This window comes from Halichoeres trimaculatus, unplaced genomic scaffold (assembly GCF_033239565.1).
Source record: "Halichoeres trimaculatus isolate MK-OKI-2021-1 unplaced genomic scaffold, fHalTri1.1 fHalTri1_scaffold_22, whole genome shotgun sequence".
Classification (NCBI taxonomy): domain Eukaryota; kingdom Metazoa; phylum Chordata; class Actinopteri; order Labriformes; family Labridae; genus Halichoeres; species Halichoeres trimaculatus.
In genome coordinates this window covers 24127323-24144586 of record NW_027437200.1, presented here as the reverse complement: position 1 = coordinate 24144586, position 17264 = coordinate 24127323, and the positions used below count along the sequence as shown (strand labels likewise).

The following is a 17264-nucleotide window of genomic DNA, read 5'->3' as shown; positions in this document are numbered from 1 at the left end:
TTTTGTTCTGCCTCCACCTCGTCACATGGCATGAGCCCAGGATTGTGACATGGGAACCTGTGACACTGGAAATGACTTGTCAGCATGTCATTGTGATAAGTGATATTTTTGTGCATGATAACGTTTATTTGGAGAAGTTGATAAGCTCAAAAGGGATTTGCAAACTCACCTAACACATGACAGGCTTTGGATTGTCATTTTGCAAATCACTCTCTGAAGGCCTTCTTGTTATCGTTCACTTGGTGCAGGTTATAGATGTCATAGATGGGTCATAGATGTGTTTGTTGACCCCTCTTTCAACATAGCGGTCTTCTCTGTCCTTCTCTGACTCAAGGGGGCAAGGTTTGCTGTGGGAGGATCAGGCTTTACCGATCCAACCCGTACCAAACTGTCCTGATCCACTCTTGGTGGAAACAGGGCTTCACTCTCCTCCAGGGGCCTGACTTTGTCCTTAAGATGTGGGTGCATGGCTGAGTCCAGGCCTGAGGAGCTGACTCTTCTGTGTTGGGCCATGGATCTGTAGAGAGGTTCCTTAATTTTGCCAATAAACAGTACAGGTGTTATGACTAAAAACCCAAAAGACTCAAAGAAACTAGAAACCAGTCCTCAGCTTCGGACCCCATGTGACCCTCTAGCACACTAACGACCCTTGGAGGCTGGTATTTTTTGGTGGAGAAGTGAAGAAGTCTTTCAAAGGAGAGGTCAAACGTCTTTAAGAACTCGACCAAGTCCAGTTTCTTTATGGGATCAAGCTCAGAGCTACCTGGCTGACTGAGAACCATCACAGACAAACTGAATCCCCCTGATTTTGGAAAAACTAACAGGCTTTACAACTACATCAGATGGATGTGGACATTAAGCATTTTTTAAAAGAAAGAAATTATCTGCCACACTCAAGTTTCCTGTCTTTTTGTGCTGAGTGTTATCAGATGGTACAGCCTTGTTCAGGTCTCCTTGAACCGTTCATCTGACCATGTTTGTTCTGTGTCCATATTTGGTGAAACTTTGTTCAGTTCCTTGTTCATTAACAGATGATGAGATAAAAAGTTGTATATAAGAGCTGCTATCCCACTGATCAGCACCAAACACAGGAGGGTTGAAGCTTCATCAAGAAGGAAGAAGAGAAGGTAACTCAGCAGAAAATCTGACTCCATCATCTTTTCTTTGCCTTGTTCTCCAACAGCAGCATCGGTGACACTTGTGCTTCTGTCTGACTCTTCAGGCTCATCTCATCAACTCCACCATGAAGATCCTGGCTGTGGCTGCTCTCCTTTGTGCCCTGATGGCTCTGACTCCTGCAGCTCGTCAGTATCTCACATACAGAAAGTCTTTCAGTCTGATGTGTGTTTGTAATATTCTGTCAATAACTTCAGTGTCAAACTTTCTAGCTGCTCCAGAGGCAGAGCCTGAAGAGGCCCCAGCAGAAGGTCAGTTCATCTCAATAAAAGCTTTTTTTAAAGTCTACTCACACTTATTCTTTCTAAGAGCTCCGGAGGAAGAAGCTGTTAAAAAGAAATCTTTAATGTTTCAGCCTAAAACAGTGTTTCCAGGTGTAAGGACTAGAAAACATGAGTTTCTGAATCTTCTTTTTTCAGTTTAAGTTCATTTCAACAAGAAATTAGTTCTGTGGACTCAAGCGTCTGTTGAAAAATACAGGAAAAACAACTTTTTGAATTGGCATTTGTCACACTGTAGATCCAAGACCAATAATCGACCCCCCTGGTCCCCCGTCGCCCCCAGGGATGAATCCCATAAAGGTGAGATGAAAACTGTCCATTATTTATGACGTTAAAATATGATATTGTGGGGTTTTTTTGTGTGTGATTGTTATAAAAGTGAATGCATTCAGTGATTGAAGCATGTTCAACAGTTGAAACCAACAGTTAATAGATTATAGTGAATTTATTCTACACATTTCTATGAATTCAACTGAGCTGAATTCAGGCTTTCTGAACTCAATGTTTTTTGAAAGTGAAATCGAAGTTACAGCAAATCAAATTAATGATGTTAAGTCACTCTAATGTGGATTCAAAGGTTTTTAAAAAAAATTTAGTCAGTTGATAGCAGTACAGACTTTGATTTAGAAGGATAATAAATCACAAGCAAACACAAAGCGGTTAGTTACCAGAAGATAAGATTCAAAGCCATAACAATGTGAAAATAGAAGTTAGTTCAACTTCCAGTTGAGTCAGCACAAATTAAGATTGTAAGCTCAGCAAGAACAAAAAAGAGAAGAAGAAAAATTGAAGTTAAAAAGCCAAACTCAGATTTTTGCTGAAGTTTGTTGCCATATGATTCTAATTTTTCTCAACCTTTCCTTCTTTTTCAGCGCAACATGGGATCATACGGTCAGTTTGTCTCCAATGACACTTTTTTAAACTCTACTTTCACTTATTTTTTCTTACTGCTCATGGAGAGAGAACCTGTAAAATGGCTATTTTTTATTTATTTATTTTTTCTGGCCTAAGGTAGTGTTTCCAGTTGAAAGGACTTGAAAACATAAGTTATTGTCATTTGATAAAATATTGTGAGTGAGCCCAACAAACTGAGCCACATGTCTGCTTTAAAAGACTTTACTGAGTTACTCAAACTTCACTTTTGAATTTATAGTTCATTACAACGAGAATTAGTTCTGTGAACTCAAGTCTTTTTGTTGGAAAATGCAGGAAAGACAACTTTCTGAATTGGCATTTGTCACACTGTAGACCCCCCTGGTCCAATAGTCTGCCCCGGTGGTCCCCCAGCAATACGCCCCCCAGGGATGAACCCCATTAAGGTGAGATGAAAACTGCCTATTAATTATCAGGTTTAAAAAGATACTGTGTGTTTTTTGTGTGACTGTGTTAGAAATGATTGCATACAGTGATTGGAGCATGCTCAACATTCCATGACAAAGAGCGAACAGTTCTTGGTGAAAGCTAGCAGCTAATCAGAGCTAACGTTTGGGGAAAGTGAATTAATGTGAGTTCATAGATTGAGAAGGTTAGAAGTTAGAAGTACAGTTGGAAGTTACAACCACTTACCGTTAGTTAGTAGGAGATCAAATTATAGGTTATAGCAATGTGAAAATAATCCAGTTAGTGGAACTTGTAATTGAGTTAACGCAATTTGAGAGTTTAAGTTGACCAAACTCAAATGCAAAAGTCAAAAATTAAATTTTAAAAGCCCAACTCAAACTTTTGCTGAAGTTTGTTGCCTCATCATTTGTGATTTTCTCAACTTTTCTTTTTCTGCAGCGTGAAGCAGGCTCTGACGGTCAGTTCATTTCCTATATAAGCTTTTTTTTTTTTTAACTCTACTTACCTTTATGTTTTCTTACGGCTCTATAGGAAGAAATCTGTAAAAAGAAAAAAAAAAAAAAAGCTAATTTAATTTTTTTGGCCTAAAATGGTGTTTCCAGTTGTAAGGACTTGAAAACATAAGTTACTGGAATTTGATAAAATATTGTGAGTGAGCCCAACAAACTGAGCCACATGTCTGCTTTAACACTCGGTCTACCAGAGTTTTGCAACTATTTGCATGTAATTGGGATTATCAAGACAAAGATCTTTTTCAGAATTACTGAAGAAGGTTTGAAACACATCTGGGCGTAAAATGGAAAGTATAATAGATAAGAGCTAGATGAGGCTTCTTCCAAACACCCAGAGACATCACTCTCTCAATTTGACTGCTATGGCAATTCGAGGTAGTGCGCAGATCTTTTGTGTTTTGAAATCGTAACAATAAAACAATGCTAGAATAGAATATACACACATTTAGGAAAAGTCAGGGTCTAACTGGTACAAATGATTTACTGCGACAAAGTCATGATGTTGCCAATTTTTCAAGCAGCCAAAATCACTGCCTTGGTAGTTCGAGTGTAAAACAGTTTTCTGAGCTACTTTCTTTCTTCTTTTCTTTTTTATTTTTCAAGTTACAGTTCATTACAACAAGCATTAGTTCTGTGAACTCAAGTCTTTTTGTTGGAAAATGCAAGAAAAAGAAATTTCTGAATTGGAATTTGTCACACTGTAGGTCCCCCTGGTCCAATGATCTGCCCCCCTGGTCCCCCAGCAATACGCCCCCCAGGGATGAACCCCATGAAGGTGAGATGAAAACTGCCTATTATTTATCAAGTGTAAAAAGATACTGTGTGTTTCATTGTGTGTGACTGTGTTACAAATTATTGCATCCAGTGATTGAAGCATGTTCAACATATCAAAACAAAGAGCTAACAGTTCTTGGTGAAAGCTAGCAGCTAATCTGAGCTAACGTTTGGGGAAAGTAGCTTTAAACCTGAGCTGGACCGTTCCTTCTGGTTGGTTCCTGTGATCTTTCTGTACCTTTAACAGCAGTCTGTGTTACACTAACTTATCACAACTACATGAATACATGAAAAGCTGAGACAGTAGCTGTAGATCTCAATGCTAACCAGAAACTGTAGTCACAGCATTAGCTGGCTTTTTGCTCTGTTTTAATGGTGACACTGAGACAAATTTAACATCTGCACATTTGACAGAGAACAGAAGAGATTTTAGATTGTACTGTATTTACTCTTTTAATTTACCTAATATGAATTTAAGCTTTCTATAAATCAATGTTTTTGGAATGTGAAATTATGAATTACAGTAACTTACAGAAGGGAAATCAAATCAATGATTTTAAGTTATTCTAATAGAAACACGAGTTAGTGTAGCTTTCAGTAGATTAAGATTGTAAATTGAGCAAACTCAAAAGCAAAACCCCAAAATGTAAGAGCCTAACTCAACCTGTTTGTGAAGTTTGTTGCCTCATCATTTGTAATTTTCTCAACTTTTCTTTTTCACAGCGTGAAGAGGCCCTGGAAGGTCAGTTCATCTCTGATGTACACTTTCTTTTAACTCTACTTACACTTATTGCACACTGTTCAGTTTACTAAATCGTCTTTAGTTTCATTGTTGATGTTTTCTTCAGATTTGATGGAAGTTGTGAAAAGGGGTTGGAGTAAGGTCGGTGGTCGTAACTTCTTCTACGAGTCCAAGGAGATGTCCTGGCAAGACGCTGATGTAAGAGCAGCAGGATACGTCTGAGTTACTCCTGTTTGAGTGAACTCTGATCACTGCAAACTTGCAAACCCCCCCTGTGACTAATGTTTTTATTTTTATCTCCACTTCAGAGAAACTGCTTGAGCATGAATTTGCGTCTGGTGTCTGTGCATACCAGAGAAGAGACCCAACACATTCAATATCTGATGGGGAAACATGGGGCTCCATCTGTGTGGCTGGGAAGCTTTTATTCCCCTGGTGTACGTCATTTATCCCTACATCATGTTTTCACTATCACATTAAAGTTACATCCTTAGGCCCTGGTGACAGAGTCACTCCTTTCTGTATTTTCCTGTTTATGATCTATGATGTAAAATCAGATAATCTGCACAGAATATAGTTATTTCTAAATGCTGTATCTCAGTATCTGTGGTCAGGTCAGATTTTCCCAGGAAGACACAAACTTAAAGAGTACAGGGGTATCCCTTTACACCGTGTCACACTCAGGAATATTTCTGGTTCTGGAGAGACCATAGATGGATCCAGTTGGTCAAATGAGGTGTAAAAGGACTCCAATGTTGAAACTTTATCTGAGGGATAAGAAAAGATGATTCAGCAGAATGTGTTTCTGTTTTAATGTCTTTGAATGTGATCTGCTGTTTCCCAGGAAAGGAGGTGGGTGTGGGCTGATGGGACCAAGCTCCGCTATGAAGAGTGGTGCAATGGAGCGCCGTACACTTCAGGCAACATGCGCTGTCTGCAAATGACTTACAGCAGTAAGTAAGGCATCATATACTTTAACTAGTGGTGTACGAACAACGTGAAAGAGGTTTATTTTTAGCTGTTTTTCCATTTTTATTAACTTTTGGTTTGAATCAGAGTTTGCACAGTACCAAACAAAACTCTCCTCTCTTTGGTTTCTGATATGAACAGATAAAAAACAGTGCTGGGATGGTGACAGATGTGATTATCGTCGTCCCTCTCTCTGTGCGTAAATCCTGGTCCAACACTGAGGCATGAAGAAGCTGAGAGACACACACACTTCTGGATGTGTGTGTGTGTGTGTGTGTGTGAAAAATGCTCCCTAACAACGCCGTCTGTCTCATGTGTAACCTGAGCGCTCTAAATCTCTGTCTTCTCTCTTTTCTGTGGCTGTAACGCTTCATAAGGAATGATGCGACAAGTGAAACAGAAGCTGGATTGTCTCTGAGGCCTTGTGCCCGTATTAAGATCAGACTGAATGTGAAATGGAAAGAACGCTTTGAGCATGACTTGATTCTTCTCTTTAACAAATCTTGATGCAAAATAAAAAGCTTCAAGCATTGACAAACACATCTCTGTGTCATGTTGTGAGTTCATCAACATGCAGATCAAAAGTCAGCTTGACACCAAAATGGAGCCAAGGTATCAGTCAGTCTAGTTGTTGATATACTAACAGTACCACACAGTGCCACAAGATGGCGACACTATTGTAGTCCTGTAGAGACTTGGTCCAAGTCTACTTCTGTAAAATACACTGTTGTGAGAAATTCCCACCATGTTGTTTTTACTTTTGGACCAATCAGTGAAACAGAACCGTGATATACACACAACAGGTTCTCAACCCCCAATTTTACACGTGGTGTACCTCAGGGTTCTATTTTAGGTCCACTGCTGTTTTCTGTTAATATGCTCCCACTCTGCAACATCATTCACCATCACTACTTATCATCATTTCACTGTTTGCAGATGACACACAGATATACCACCACTGAGACCTGAGACCACGGAGGCCCATCTGCTGGTTTCAACTGACTTAAAGATATAAAACAGCACATTGTGTGTGTGTGTGTGTGTGTGTGTGTGTGTGTGTGTGTGTGTGTGTGTGTGTGTGTGTGTGTGTGTGTGTGTGTGTGTGTGTGTGTGTGACCACTGATGTGGTTTGTGGTTAATGAAAGTGTTCCTGTTCAGAGGTTGGTGAATACCTGTTGCAGTGTGTTTCCTCCAACATGACTTGTGGATACACACATCATGACAATCAGTAACTTAAGAAGTTTTTAAACGTTCACGAACTATTTCATCAGAGTTTTCTAGTTTGTATCTGTCAAATCAAGTCCACTGTCCGGTTAGTAAAGAGAAATAATTTTGTGAAATCATTGTTGAACTCTGTGTCTGAGGTCACCACCTCAGTTTGGGGAAGGTTGTCAAAGTTGATATAGATGGCTTCCTTGACCCCTTTTTCAACATAGCGGTCTTCTCTGTCCTTCATTGACCTGACACTCATCGAAAAACCTGACTTTGTCCTTAAGATGTGGGTGCATGGCTGAGTCCAGGCCTGAGGAGCTGACTCTTCTGTGTTGGGCCATGGATCTGTAGAGAGGTTCCTTAATTTTGCCAATAAACAGTACAGGTGTTATGACTGAAGACCCCAAAGACTCAAAGAAACCAGAAACCAGTCCTCAGCTATGGACCCCATGTGACCCTCTAGCACACTAAGGACCCTTGGAGGCTGATGTTTTCTGGCTCCTTCCACCAGTTTGGTGAAGAAGTGAGGAAGTCTTTCAAAGGAGAGGTCAAACGTCTTTAAGAACTCCACCAAGTCCAGTTTCTTTATGGGATCAAGCTCAGAGCTACCTGGCTGACTGAGAACCATCACAGACAAACTGAATCCCTCTGATTTAGGAAAAACTAATAGGCTTTACAACAACATCAGATGGATGTGGACATAAAACATTTTTTAAAAGAAAGAAATTATCTGCCACACTCAAGTTTCCTGTCTTTTTGTGCTGAGTGTTATCAGATGGTACAGCCTTGTTCAGGTCTCCTTGAACCGTTCATCTGACCATGTTTGTTCTGTGTCCATATTTGGTGAAACTTTGTTCAGTTCCTTGTTCATTAACAGATGATGAGATAAAAAGTTGTATATAAGAGCTGCTATCCCACTGATCAGCACCAAACACAGGAGGGTTGAAGCTTCATCAAGAAGGAAGAAGAGAAGGTAACTCAGCAGAAAATCTGACTCCATCATCTTTTCTTTGCCTTGTTCTCCAACAGCAGCATCGGTGCCTTAAAATGAGACTGAAATCCAGACGAGTCAGGTCAAGATGTTAAACTGATGGCTTTAAGAAAAACCTGAAGTCAGGTTCATGTGACTTATTGGAGGAGTAATGAGACAAGTTACACTTTTGTTGCTGTTATCCCAAATTTTCCTGATGACCTTCCCCTTCCCCACTGTTTGTTTCATGAGTTCTTATCTTGACAGATGCTGTTTTCAGGAGAACAACTTCATTAAAGATTAATTAAAGAGTCAACGCTGTTTCTCCCACATGTTCTTTCTCTCACAAGGCTTTAATGGCATCCTCTTTAACACTGACAGTGGTAGAGGCTCCATCCTGGGGCCTCTTCTGTTTAACCTGTGTGGGATCAGGGGTGTGGTACTGGATTGGGTAAGGAGCTACTTCAGGGACAGAAAACACTTTGTGAAACTGGATACCTTTTGTTCCTTGTTTTTAGATATTTCTTGTGGTGTCCCCCAGGGGTCAGAGTTGGGCCCCATGCTCTTTGTATTGTATATTGATGACATATGTAAGGTATAACTTCATTGAATTTTTTATAAAATGTTTTTGTTCTTCCTCCACCTCGTCACATGGCATGAGCCCAGGATTGTGACACTGGAAATGACTTGTCAGCATGTCATTGTGATAAGTGATATTTTTGTGCATGATAACGTTTATTTGGAGAAGTTGATAAGCTCAAAAGGGATTTGCAAACTCACCTAACACATGACTGGCGTTGGATTGTCATTTTGCAAACCACTCTCTGAAGGCCTTCTTGTTATCGTCTCCTTAACTGATTCACTTGGTGCAGGTTATTTCTATAGGTCTTATGTCTCATGTTCACTACCAGTCAAAAGTTTTACAACACCCCAATTTTTTCCTTTTTTCATCAGAGATGATGAAATGTATTTTCTCTTTGTTCTCTGAAATGAAAGTATTCTTCTTCAGAAAGTTCTTCCAGATCTTTTCCAGCAGAACTTCCTCCAAACGTTGGTCATCAAGAAGGTCTCTTTGCTTTCACTCTTCAGTCCGGTCCATCCCAAACCAGCTCCATTGGGTCTAAGTATGCAGACTGAGACTGAGCTGTCAGGGACCCTCATGTTTCCAGCAGACTCTCTTCTTCCTTGAAGTGGTCCTGGCAGAGCTTGGACTGAGGTCTGGGCTCAGTATCTCTGTGAAGGATCAACCCCTGACCAACCAGGCTCAGTCCAGTCACTAAGTCACTTTTGATTCATCTCACTCCATACAAGTCCCAGACCCTGGATCCAGCCAAACAGGCCCGGACCGTCCAGCTTCCTCCTCCATGCTAACATTTGGCGTCACACCCTAACGAACCATACTTTCCTTATCCTCCTCTGATTTATCTAAAGAGAGTTTGTAAAAGAAAAAGTCTTTGAAATCCTTTTTGAACAAGTTTATCATAGATGTCTTAGTTGACTCCTCTTTCAAAACAGTGGTCCTCTCTGACCTTCTCTGACTCAAGGGGGCAACTATAACCTCTGTTGCAACATGTAACAATTAACAGTACCACACACACAACAAACAGTTGTGTGAAATTTTTGTGTCCTTCGGTTTTCCAAGCTCGTTAGCCTCGAAGGCAAAATACCTCCAAACAACACTTTTACCTTTTTCATTTTCGACCAAAACTGCTTGATTCGGCCCGTCTGCAGCAGCACCAGCCATGCTGTTTTGTTATTGAGAGCATAACGGGGAGGGGGAGGGAGCCTGCTCTCGTGTGTGTGAGGAGGCAGAGAGAGAGGGACGCAGCGTCAACGGCTCGGCATCCCGGGAGGTATAGTATCGATACTTTTGAAAGTGAGTATCGTATCCGGATACAACATTTTAGTATCGATACTTTTTTAAGTATCGATACTTTTGACAACCCTAGTCTGTAGAGTGGTTGCTTAGTTTTACCAATAAACAGTTCTCTGCAGACCTTGTTCAACGGTATAAACTGCATTTCTCCAAATGTTCTGTTGTGTTCAGGGATTAGGCTGAAACATGTTTTCTGTCTCTGTGTGATGAAGGGTCAAAATTTACCTGTATGTTGTGTTTATTGAAAAATCTGCTGAATTTCTTGGGTTTTCCAGATGTGTACAGGTCTTATGACTGAAGACCCCAAAGACTCCCAGGAACCAGGAACCAGTCCTCAGCTTCGGACCCCATGTGACCCTCTAGCACACTAACGACCCTTGGAGGCTGGTATTTTTTGATGTAGAAGTGAAGAAGTCTTTCAAAGGAGAGGTCAAACGTCTTTAAGAACTCCACCAAGTCCAGTTTCTTTATGGGATCAAGCTCAGAGCTACCTGGCTGACTGAGAACCATCACAGACAAACTGAATCCCCCTGATTCGTCTGTTTGTTGCAGCTCCTGCAGTCACAGTGTGTGTGGATGGTATGAAGGGTCGGCTAAAAAACTGATGGCTCCCTACAACTCCTTCCCCTCTACCACCAGTGAGTGAATGTGGTGTGAGTGGGCGAATGAGCCTAGCAGTGTAAAGCACTTTGAGCGGTCAGAAAGACCAGAAAAGCTATTGGTCCATTTACCATTTACCATTACCATCATAAGGTCCATGGACATGCAGCATTTTGAAATGAAAAATAATCTCCCACACTCAAGTTTCCTGACTGTTTTGCTGAGTGTTATCAGATGATACAGCCTTGTTCAGGTTCCTCTGGATCTTTTGTTCTGTGTCCATATTTGGTGAAACTTTGTTCAGTTCCTTGTTCATTAACAGATGATGAGATAAAAAGTTGTATATAAGAGCTGCTATCCCACTGATCAGCACCAAACACAGGAGGGTTGAAGCTTCATCAAGAAGGAAGAAGAGAAGGTAACTCAGCAGAAAATCTGACTCCATCATCTTTTCTTTGCCTTGTTCTCCAACAGCAGCATCGGTGACACTTGTGCTTCTGTCTGACTCTTCAGGCTCATCTCATCAACTCCACCATGAAGATCCTGGCTGTGGCTGCTCTCCTTTGTGCCCTGATGGCTCTGACTCCTGCAGCTCGTCAGTATCTCACATACAGAAAGTCTTTCAGTCTGATGTGTGTTTGTAATATTCTGTCAATAACTTCAGTGTCAAACTTTCTAGCTGCTCCAGAGGAAGAGCCTGAAGAAGCCCCAGCAGAAGGTCAGTTCATCTCCAATCAAAGCTTTTTTTAAACTCTACTCACACTAACTGTAGACTGTTCAGTTTTAATTTTTAAACTGTTTTCTTCAGAATTGATGGAAGTTGTGAAGAGGGATCTTCAGGGCTGGACTCGGGTTGGTGGGCGTTATTTCCGCTATGAAACCAGAGAGCTGACCTGGCCTGAAGCTGAGGTATGAGACGATTAACTGGCCTCAAGATACTTCTGAGTGACTTCTGTTTGAGTGAACTTTAAGGTGTGAACTCTGTCTTTTACCCTTTAGGGAAACTGCAGGTCTCTGGGTGGACACCTGGCGTCTGTGCATTCATTTTACGAGTATCAACTCATTCAAGGTCTGATCACACCCTCTGGGAATCCAGAGGTGTGGCTGGGAGGCTCTGATGCTCTCCGGGTACGTTATTAACACAACACAGAAATGTTTTAATGATCATGTTGAAGTTTTATCCTCAACGGCCCTGTGAGGAACTGATGGTTGATCTTGACATCGGCTCTCTTTCATGTGTTTGCTCGTTTATGTCCACAGTTTTAAAGGAGATGTAAACTAACAGTAAAATGCTGGCAAACTTCTGTCGGTATTTTTCTGTGTATTTACAGCAAAAACATTTTTGTTGCGATGGTCTTGAGTAACCATGAGTGAGGAGGGAAAACAGTGGATATGAGACCCTCCTGAATTCTCACACACACAGACACACACACACTCCTGTCCTCCCCCTTAAATACATCACTGTCTTTATACTTTTCTTGGAAGGGATTAAACTGAAATGAAATTTCACTTTGGCAATCAATAAAGTATTTCTGATTTCTCAAATCCGAGTCAATGGTCTGCTGGCAGGCCACCGCCCATTAAGGGGGCAAGGCATGTCGACCAAAAGTCCCCTTATGAAACTACCCTGGTCATCAAAGCCCAGCATTAAGAAATGAGATCTGTTGTTTTTCTTAAAGGAAAGATAATTCAGCAGAATGTGTTTTTGATTGAATGTCTGTGAATGTGATCTGCTGTTTCCCAGGAGGGAGTCTGGGAATGGACTGATGGGACCACTTTCCAATATGCAAACTGGTGCACAGGAGAGCCGAACAATGGAGGAGGCAAAGGCCAGGACTGTCTGCAAATGGGTTACAGCCGTAAGTGAGGCATCACATACTTTAATTAGTGGTGTACGAAGGATGAAAAAGAGGTTCATTCTGAGCTGTTTGTCCATTTTTTCACAACTTTTGTTCTGAATCAGAGGTTTCACAGTGCCAAACATTTTAACCTCTCCTTTGTTTCTGATATGAACAGATCATAAGTGCTGGGATGATTATGACTGCGGCGAGCGTCGTCCCTCTGTCTGTGCCAGGAAAGCCTAAATCCTGGTCCAACACTGAGGCATGAAGAGGCTGAGAGACACACACACTTCTGGATGTGTGTGTGTGAAAAATCCTCCCTAACAACGCCGTCTGTCTCATGTGTAACCTGAGCGCTCTAAATCTCTGTCTTCTCTCTTTTCTGTGGCTGTAACGCTTCATAAGGAATGATGCGACAAGTGAAACAGAAGCTGGATTGTCTCTGAGGCCTTGTGCCCGTATTAAGATCAGACTGAATGTGAAATGGAAAGAACGCTTTGAGCAAGACTTGATTCTTCTCTTTAACAAATCTTTATGCAAAATAAAAAGCTTCAAGCATTGACAAAAACATCTCTGTGTGTCATGTTGAGTTTATCAAGATGTCTCAGATTTTCTGTTTTTGACCTGACAATGAGATCAACGTCTTTACTTGTTCACTAATTATTAATGATAATAATAAAGAGAATATAAAAACAGATCTGATGACACAAACATGAAATCAGTGATAAGCTTTCACACAGAGAATATCAACATGCAGATCAAAAGTCAGCGTGACACAAAAATGGAGCCAAGGTATCAGTCAGTCTAGTTGTTGATATGCTAATAGTACCACAAAGTGCCACAAAATGGCACCACTTTTATAGTCCTGTAGAGACTTGGTCCCAGTCCACTTCTGTAAAATACACAGTTGTGAGAAATTCCCACCATGTTGTTTTTACTTTTGGACCAATCAGTGAAACAGAACCGTGATTTACACACCACAGGTTCTCAACCCCCAACACGTGGTGTACCTCAGGGTTCTATTTTAGGTCCACTGCTGTTTTCTGTTAATATGCTCCCACTCTGCAACATCATTCACCATCACTACTTATCATCATTTCACTGTTTGCAGATGACACACAGATATACCACCACTGAGACCTGAGACCACGGAGGCCCATCTGCTGGTTTCAACTGACTTAAAGATATAAAACATCACAGTGTGTGTGTGTGTGTGTGTGTGTGTGTGTGTGTGTGTGTGTGTGTGTGTGTGTGTGTGTGACCACTGATGTGGTTTGTGGTTAATGAAAGTGTTCCTGTTCAGAGGTTGGTGAATACCTGTTGCAGTGTGTTTCCTCCAACATGACTTGTGGATACACACATCATGACAATCAGTAACTTAAGAAGTTTTTAAACGTTCACGAACTATTTCATCAGAGTTTTCTAGTTTGTATCTGTCAAATCAAGTCCACTGTCCGGTTAGTAAAGAGAAATAATTTTGTGAAATCATTGTTGAACTCTGTGTCTGAGGTCACCACCTCAGTTTGGGGAAGGTTGTCAAAGTTGATATAGATGGCTTCCTTGACCCCTTTTTCAACATAGCGGTCTTCTCTGTCCTCCTCTGACCCGGCACTCATCGAAAAAACCTGACTTTGTCCTTAAGATGTGGGTGCATGGCTGAGTCCAGGCCTGAGGAGCTGACTCTTCTGTGTTGGGCCATGGATCTGTAGAGAGGTTCCTTAATTTTGCCAATAAACAGTACAGGTGTTATGACTGAAGACCCCAAAGACTCAAAGAAACCAGAAACCAGTCCTCAGCTATGGACCCCATGTGACCCTCTAGCACACTAAGGACCCTTGGAGGCTGATGTTTTCTGGCTCCTTCCACCAGTTTGGTGAAGAAGTGAGGAAGTCTTTCAAAGGAGAGGTCAAACGTCTTTAAGAACTCCACCAAGTCCAGTTTCTTTATGGGATCAAGCTCAGAGCTACCTGGCTGACTGAGAACCATCACAGACAAACTGAATCCCTCTGATTTAGGAAAAACTAATAGGCTTTACAACAACATCAGATGGATGTGGACATAAAACATTTTTTAAAAGAAAGAAATTATCTGCCACACTCAAGTTTCCTGTCTTTTTGTGCTGAGTGTTATCAGATGGTTCAGCCTTGTTCAGGTCTCCTTGAACCGTTCATCTGACCATGTTTGTTCTGTGTCCATATTTGGTGAAACTTTGTTCAGTTCCTTGTTCATTAACAGATGATGAGATAAAAAGTTGTATATAAGAGCTGCTATCCCACTGATCAGCACCAAACACAGGAGGGTTGAAGCTTCATCAAGAAGGAAGAAGAGAAGGTAACTCAGCAGAAAATCTGACTCCATCATCTTTTCTTTGCCTTGTTCTCCAACAGCAGCATCGGTGACACTTGTGCTTCTGTCTGACTCTTCAGGCTCATCTCATCAACTCCACCATGAAGATCCTGGCTGTGGCTGCTCTCCTTTGTGCCCTGATGGCTCTGACTCCTGCAGCTCGTCAGTATCTCACATACAGAAAGTCTTTCAGTCTGATGTGTGTTTGTAATATTCTGTCAATAACTTCAGTGTCAAACTTTCTAGCTGCTGCAGAGGCAGAGCCTGAAGAGGCCCAGGCAGAAGGTCAGTTCATCTCTAATAAAAGCTTTTTTTAAACTCTACTCACACTAACTGTAGACTGTTCAGTTTTAACTGAAACATCTTTGGTTTCATTCTTGAACTGTTTTTTTCAGATTTGATGGAGGTTGTGAAGAGGGATCTTCAGGGCTGGACTCGGGTCGGTGGGCGTTATTTCCGCTATGAAACCAGAGAGCTGACCTGGCCTGAAGCTGAGGTTTGAGACGATTAACTGGCCTCAAGATACTTCTGAGTGACTTCTGTTTGAGTGAACTTTAAGGTGTGAACTCTGTTTTCTCCCCTTTAGGGAAACTGCAGGTCTCTGGGTGGACACCTGGCGTCTGTGCATTCATTTTACGAGTATCAACTCATTCAAGGTCTGATCACACCCTCTGGGAATCCAGAAGTGTGGCTGGGAGGCTCTGATGCTCTCCGGGTATGTTATCAACACAACATAGAAATGTTTTAATGATCATGCTGAAGATTCATTCTCAACGGCCCTGTGAGGAACTGATGGTTGATGTTGACATCGGCTCTCTTTCATGTGTTTGCTTGTTTATGTCTACAGTTTTAAAGGAGAGGTAAACTAACAGTAAAATAATGGCAAACCTACTGTCGGTATTTTTCAGTTTATTTACAGCAAAAACATTTTCGTTGCGATGGTCTTGAGTAACCATGAGTGAGGAGGGAAAACAGTGGATATGAGACCCTCCTGAATTCTCACACACACAGACACACACACACACACACACACACTCCTGTCCTCCCCCTTAAATACATCACTGTCTTTATACTTTTCTTGGAAGGGATTAAACTGAAATGAAATTTCACTTTGGCAATCAATAAAGTATTTCTGATTTCTCAAATCTGAGTCAATGGTCTGCTGGCAGGCCACCGCCCATTAAGGGGGCAAGGCATGTCGACCAAAAGTCCCCTTATGAAACTACCCCGGTCATCAAAGCCCAGCATTAAGAAATAAGATCTGTCATTTTTCTTAAAGGAAAGATGATTCAGCAGAATGTGTTTTTGATTGAATGTCTGTGAATGTGATCTGCTGTTTCCCAGGAGGGAGTCTGGGAATGGACTGATGGGACCACTTTCCAATATGCAAACTGGTGCACAGGAGAGCCAAACAATGGAGGAGGCAAAGGCCAGGACTGTCTGCAAATGGGTTACAGCCGTAAGTGAGGCATCACATACTTTAATTAGTGGTGTACGAAGGATGAAAAAGAGGTTCATTCTGAGCTGTTTGTCCATTTTTTCACAACTTTTGTTCTGAATCAGAGGTTTCACAGTGCCAAACATTTTAACCTCTCCTTTGTTTCTGATATGAACAGATCATAAGTGCTGGGATGATTATGACTGCGGTGAGCGTCGTCCCTCTGTCTGTGCCAGGAAAGCCTAAATCCTGGTCCAACACTGAGGCATGAAGAGGCTGAGAGACACACACACTTCTGGATGTGTGTGTGTGGAAAAATCCTCCCTAACAACGCCGTCTGTCTCATGTGTAACCTGAGCGCTCTAAATCTCTGTCTTCTCTCTTTTCTGTGGCTGTAACGCTTCATAAGGAATGATGCGACAAGTGAAACAGAAGCTGGATTGTCTCTGAGGCCTTGTGCCCGTATTAAGATCAGACTGAATGTGAAATGGAAAGAACGCTTTGAGCATGACTTGATTCTTCTCTTTAACAAATCTTTATGCAAAATAAAAAGCTTCAAGCATTGACAAAAACATCTCTGTGTGTCATGTTGAGTTTATCAAGATGTCTCAGATTTTCTGTTTTTGACCTGACAATGAGATCAACATCTTTACTTGTTCACTAATTATTAATGATCATGAATAAAGAGAATATAAAAACAGATCTGAGGACACAAACATGAAATCAGTGATAATCTTTCACACAGAGAATATCAACATGCAGATCAAAAGTCAGCTTCACACCAAAATGGAGCCAAGGTATCAGTCAGTCTAGTTGTTGATATACTAACAGTACCACACAGTGCCACAAGATGGCGACACTATTGTTGTCCTGTAGAGACTTGGTCCCAGTCCACTTCTGTAAAATACACAGTTGTGAGAAATTCCCACCATGTTGTTTTTACTTTAAGACCAATCAGTGAAACAGAACCATGATTTACACACCACAGGTCCTCGACCCCCAATTTTAAACGTGGTGTACCTCAGGGTTCAGTTTTAGGTCCACTTCCTATAGTCTGTCAATATGCCCCCACTCTGCATCATCATTCACCATCACTATTTATCATTTCACTGTTTGCAGATGACACACAGATAAACCACCACTGAGACCTGGTGACCATGGAGGCCCAGCTGCTGGTTTCAACTGA

The 17264-nt window shown here is 41.4% G+C and overlaps 2 protein-coding genes across 2 annotated transcripts; both read left to right on the top strand.

The window, feature by feature from the left end:
- The first annotated feature begins 1088 nt into the window (after positions 1-1088).
- On the top strand, positions 1089-6068 carry LOC141784206 (C-type lectin domain family 4 member K-like). The gene is made up of 13 exons (XM_074661951.1): positions 1089-1127; positions 1223-1304; positions 1389-1427; positions 1696-1757; positions 2330-2348; positions 2706-2776; positions 3237-3255; positions 4015-4085; positions 4808-4826; positions 4933-5024; positions 5135-5263; positions 5671-5779; positions 5937-6068. The coding sequence occupies exons 2-13, from the start codon at positions 1244-1246 to the stop codon at positions 5996-5998; spliced, it is 753 nt and encodes a 250-aa protein (XP_074518052.1). The 5' UTR covers positions 1089-1127; positions 1223-1243; the 3' UTR covers positions 5999-6068.
- An 8520-nt stretch (positions 6069-14588) lies between these two features.
- Positions 14589-16639, top strand: LOC141811232 (type-2 ice-structuring protein-like). Its single transcript, XM_074699214.1, has 7 exons — positions 14589-14625; positions 14721-14802; positions 14887-14925; positions 15036-15136; positions 15227-15355; positions 15985-16099; positions 16257-16639. The coding sequence occupies exons 2-7, from the start codon at positions 14742-14744 to the stop codon at positions 16322-16324; spliced, it is 513 nt and encodes a 170-aa protein (XP_074555315.1). The 5' UTR covers positions 14589-14625; positions 14721-14741; the 3' UTR covers positions 16325-16639.
- Positions 16640-17264: the final 625 nt, after the last annotated feature.

Coding starts and splice junctions, on each gene's coding strand:
- LOC141811232 (XM_074699214.1), top strand. CDS start 14,742: ATGAAGATCCTGGCTGTGGCTGCTCTCCTTTGTGCCCTGATGGCTCTG. Junction 14,803..14,886: donor GGCTCTGACTCCTGCAGCTC/GTCAGTATCTCA, acceptor CAAACTTTCTAG/CTGCTGCAGAGGCAGAGCCT. Junction 15,356..15,984: donor GAGGCTCTGATGCTCTCCGG/GTATGTTATCAA, acceptor GCTGTTTCCCAG/GAGGGAGTCTGGGAATGGAC.
- LOC141784206 (XM_074661951.1), top strand. CDS start 1,244: ATGAAGATCCTGGCTGTGGCTGCTCTCCTTTGTGCCCTGATGGCTCTG. Junction 1,428..1,695: donor TGAAGAGGCCCCAGCAGAAG/GTCAGTTCATCT, acceptor GTCACACTGTAG/ATCCAAGACCAATAATCGAC. Junction 5,780..5,936: donor TCTGCAAATGACTTACAGCA/GTAAGTAAGGCA, acceptor TGATATGAACAG/ATAAAAAACAGTGCTGGGAT.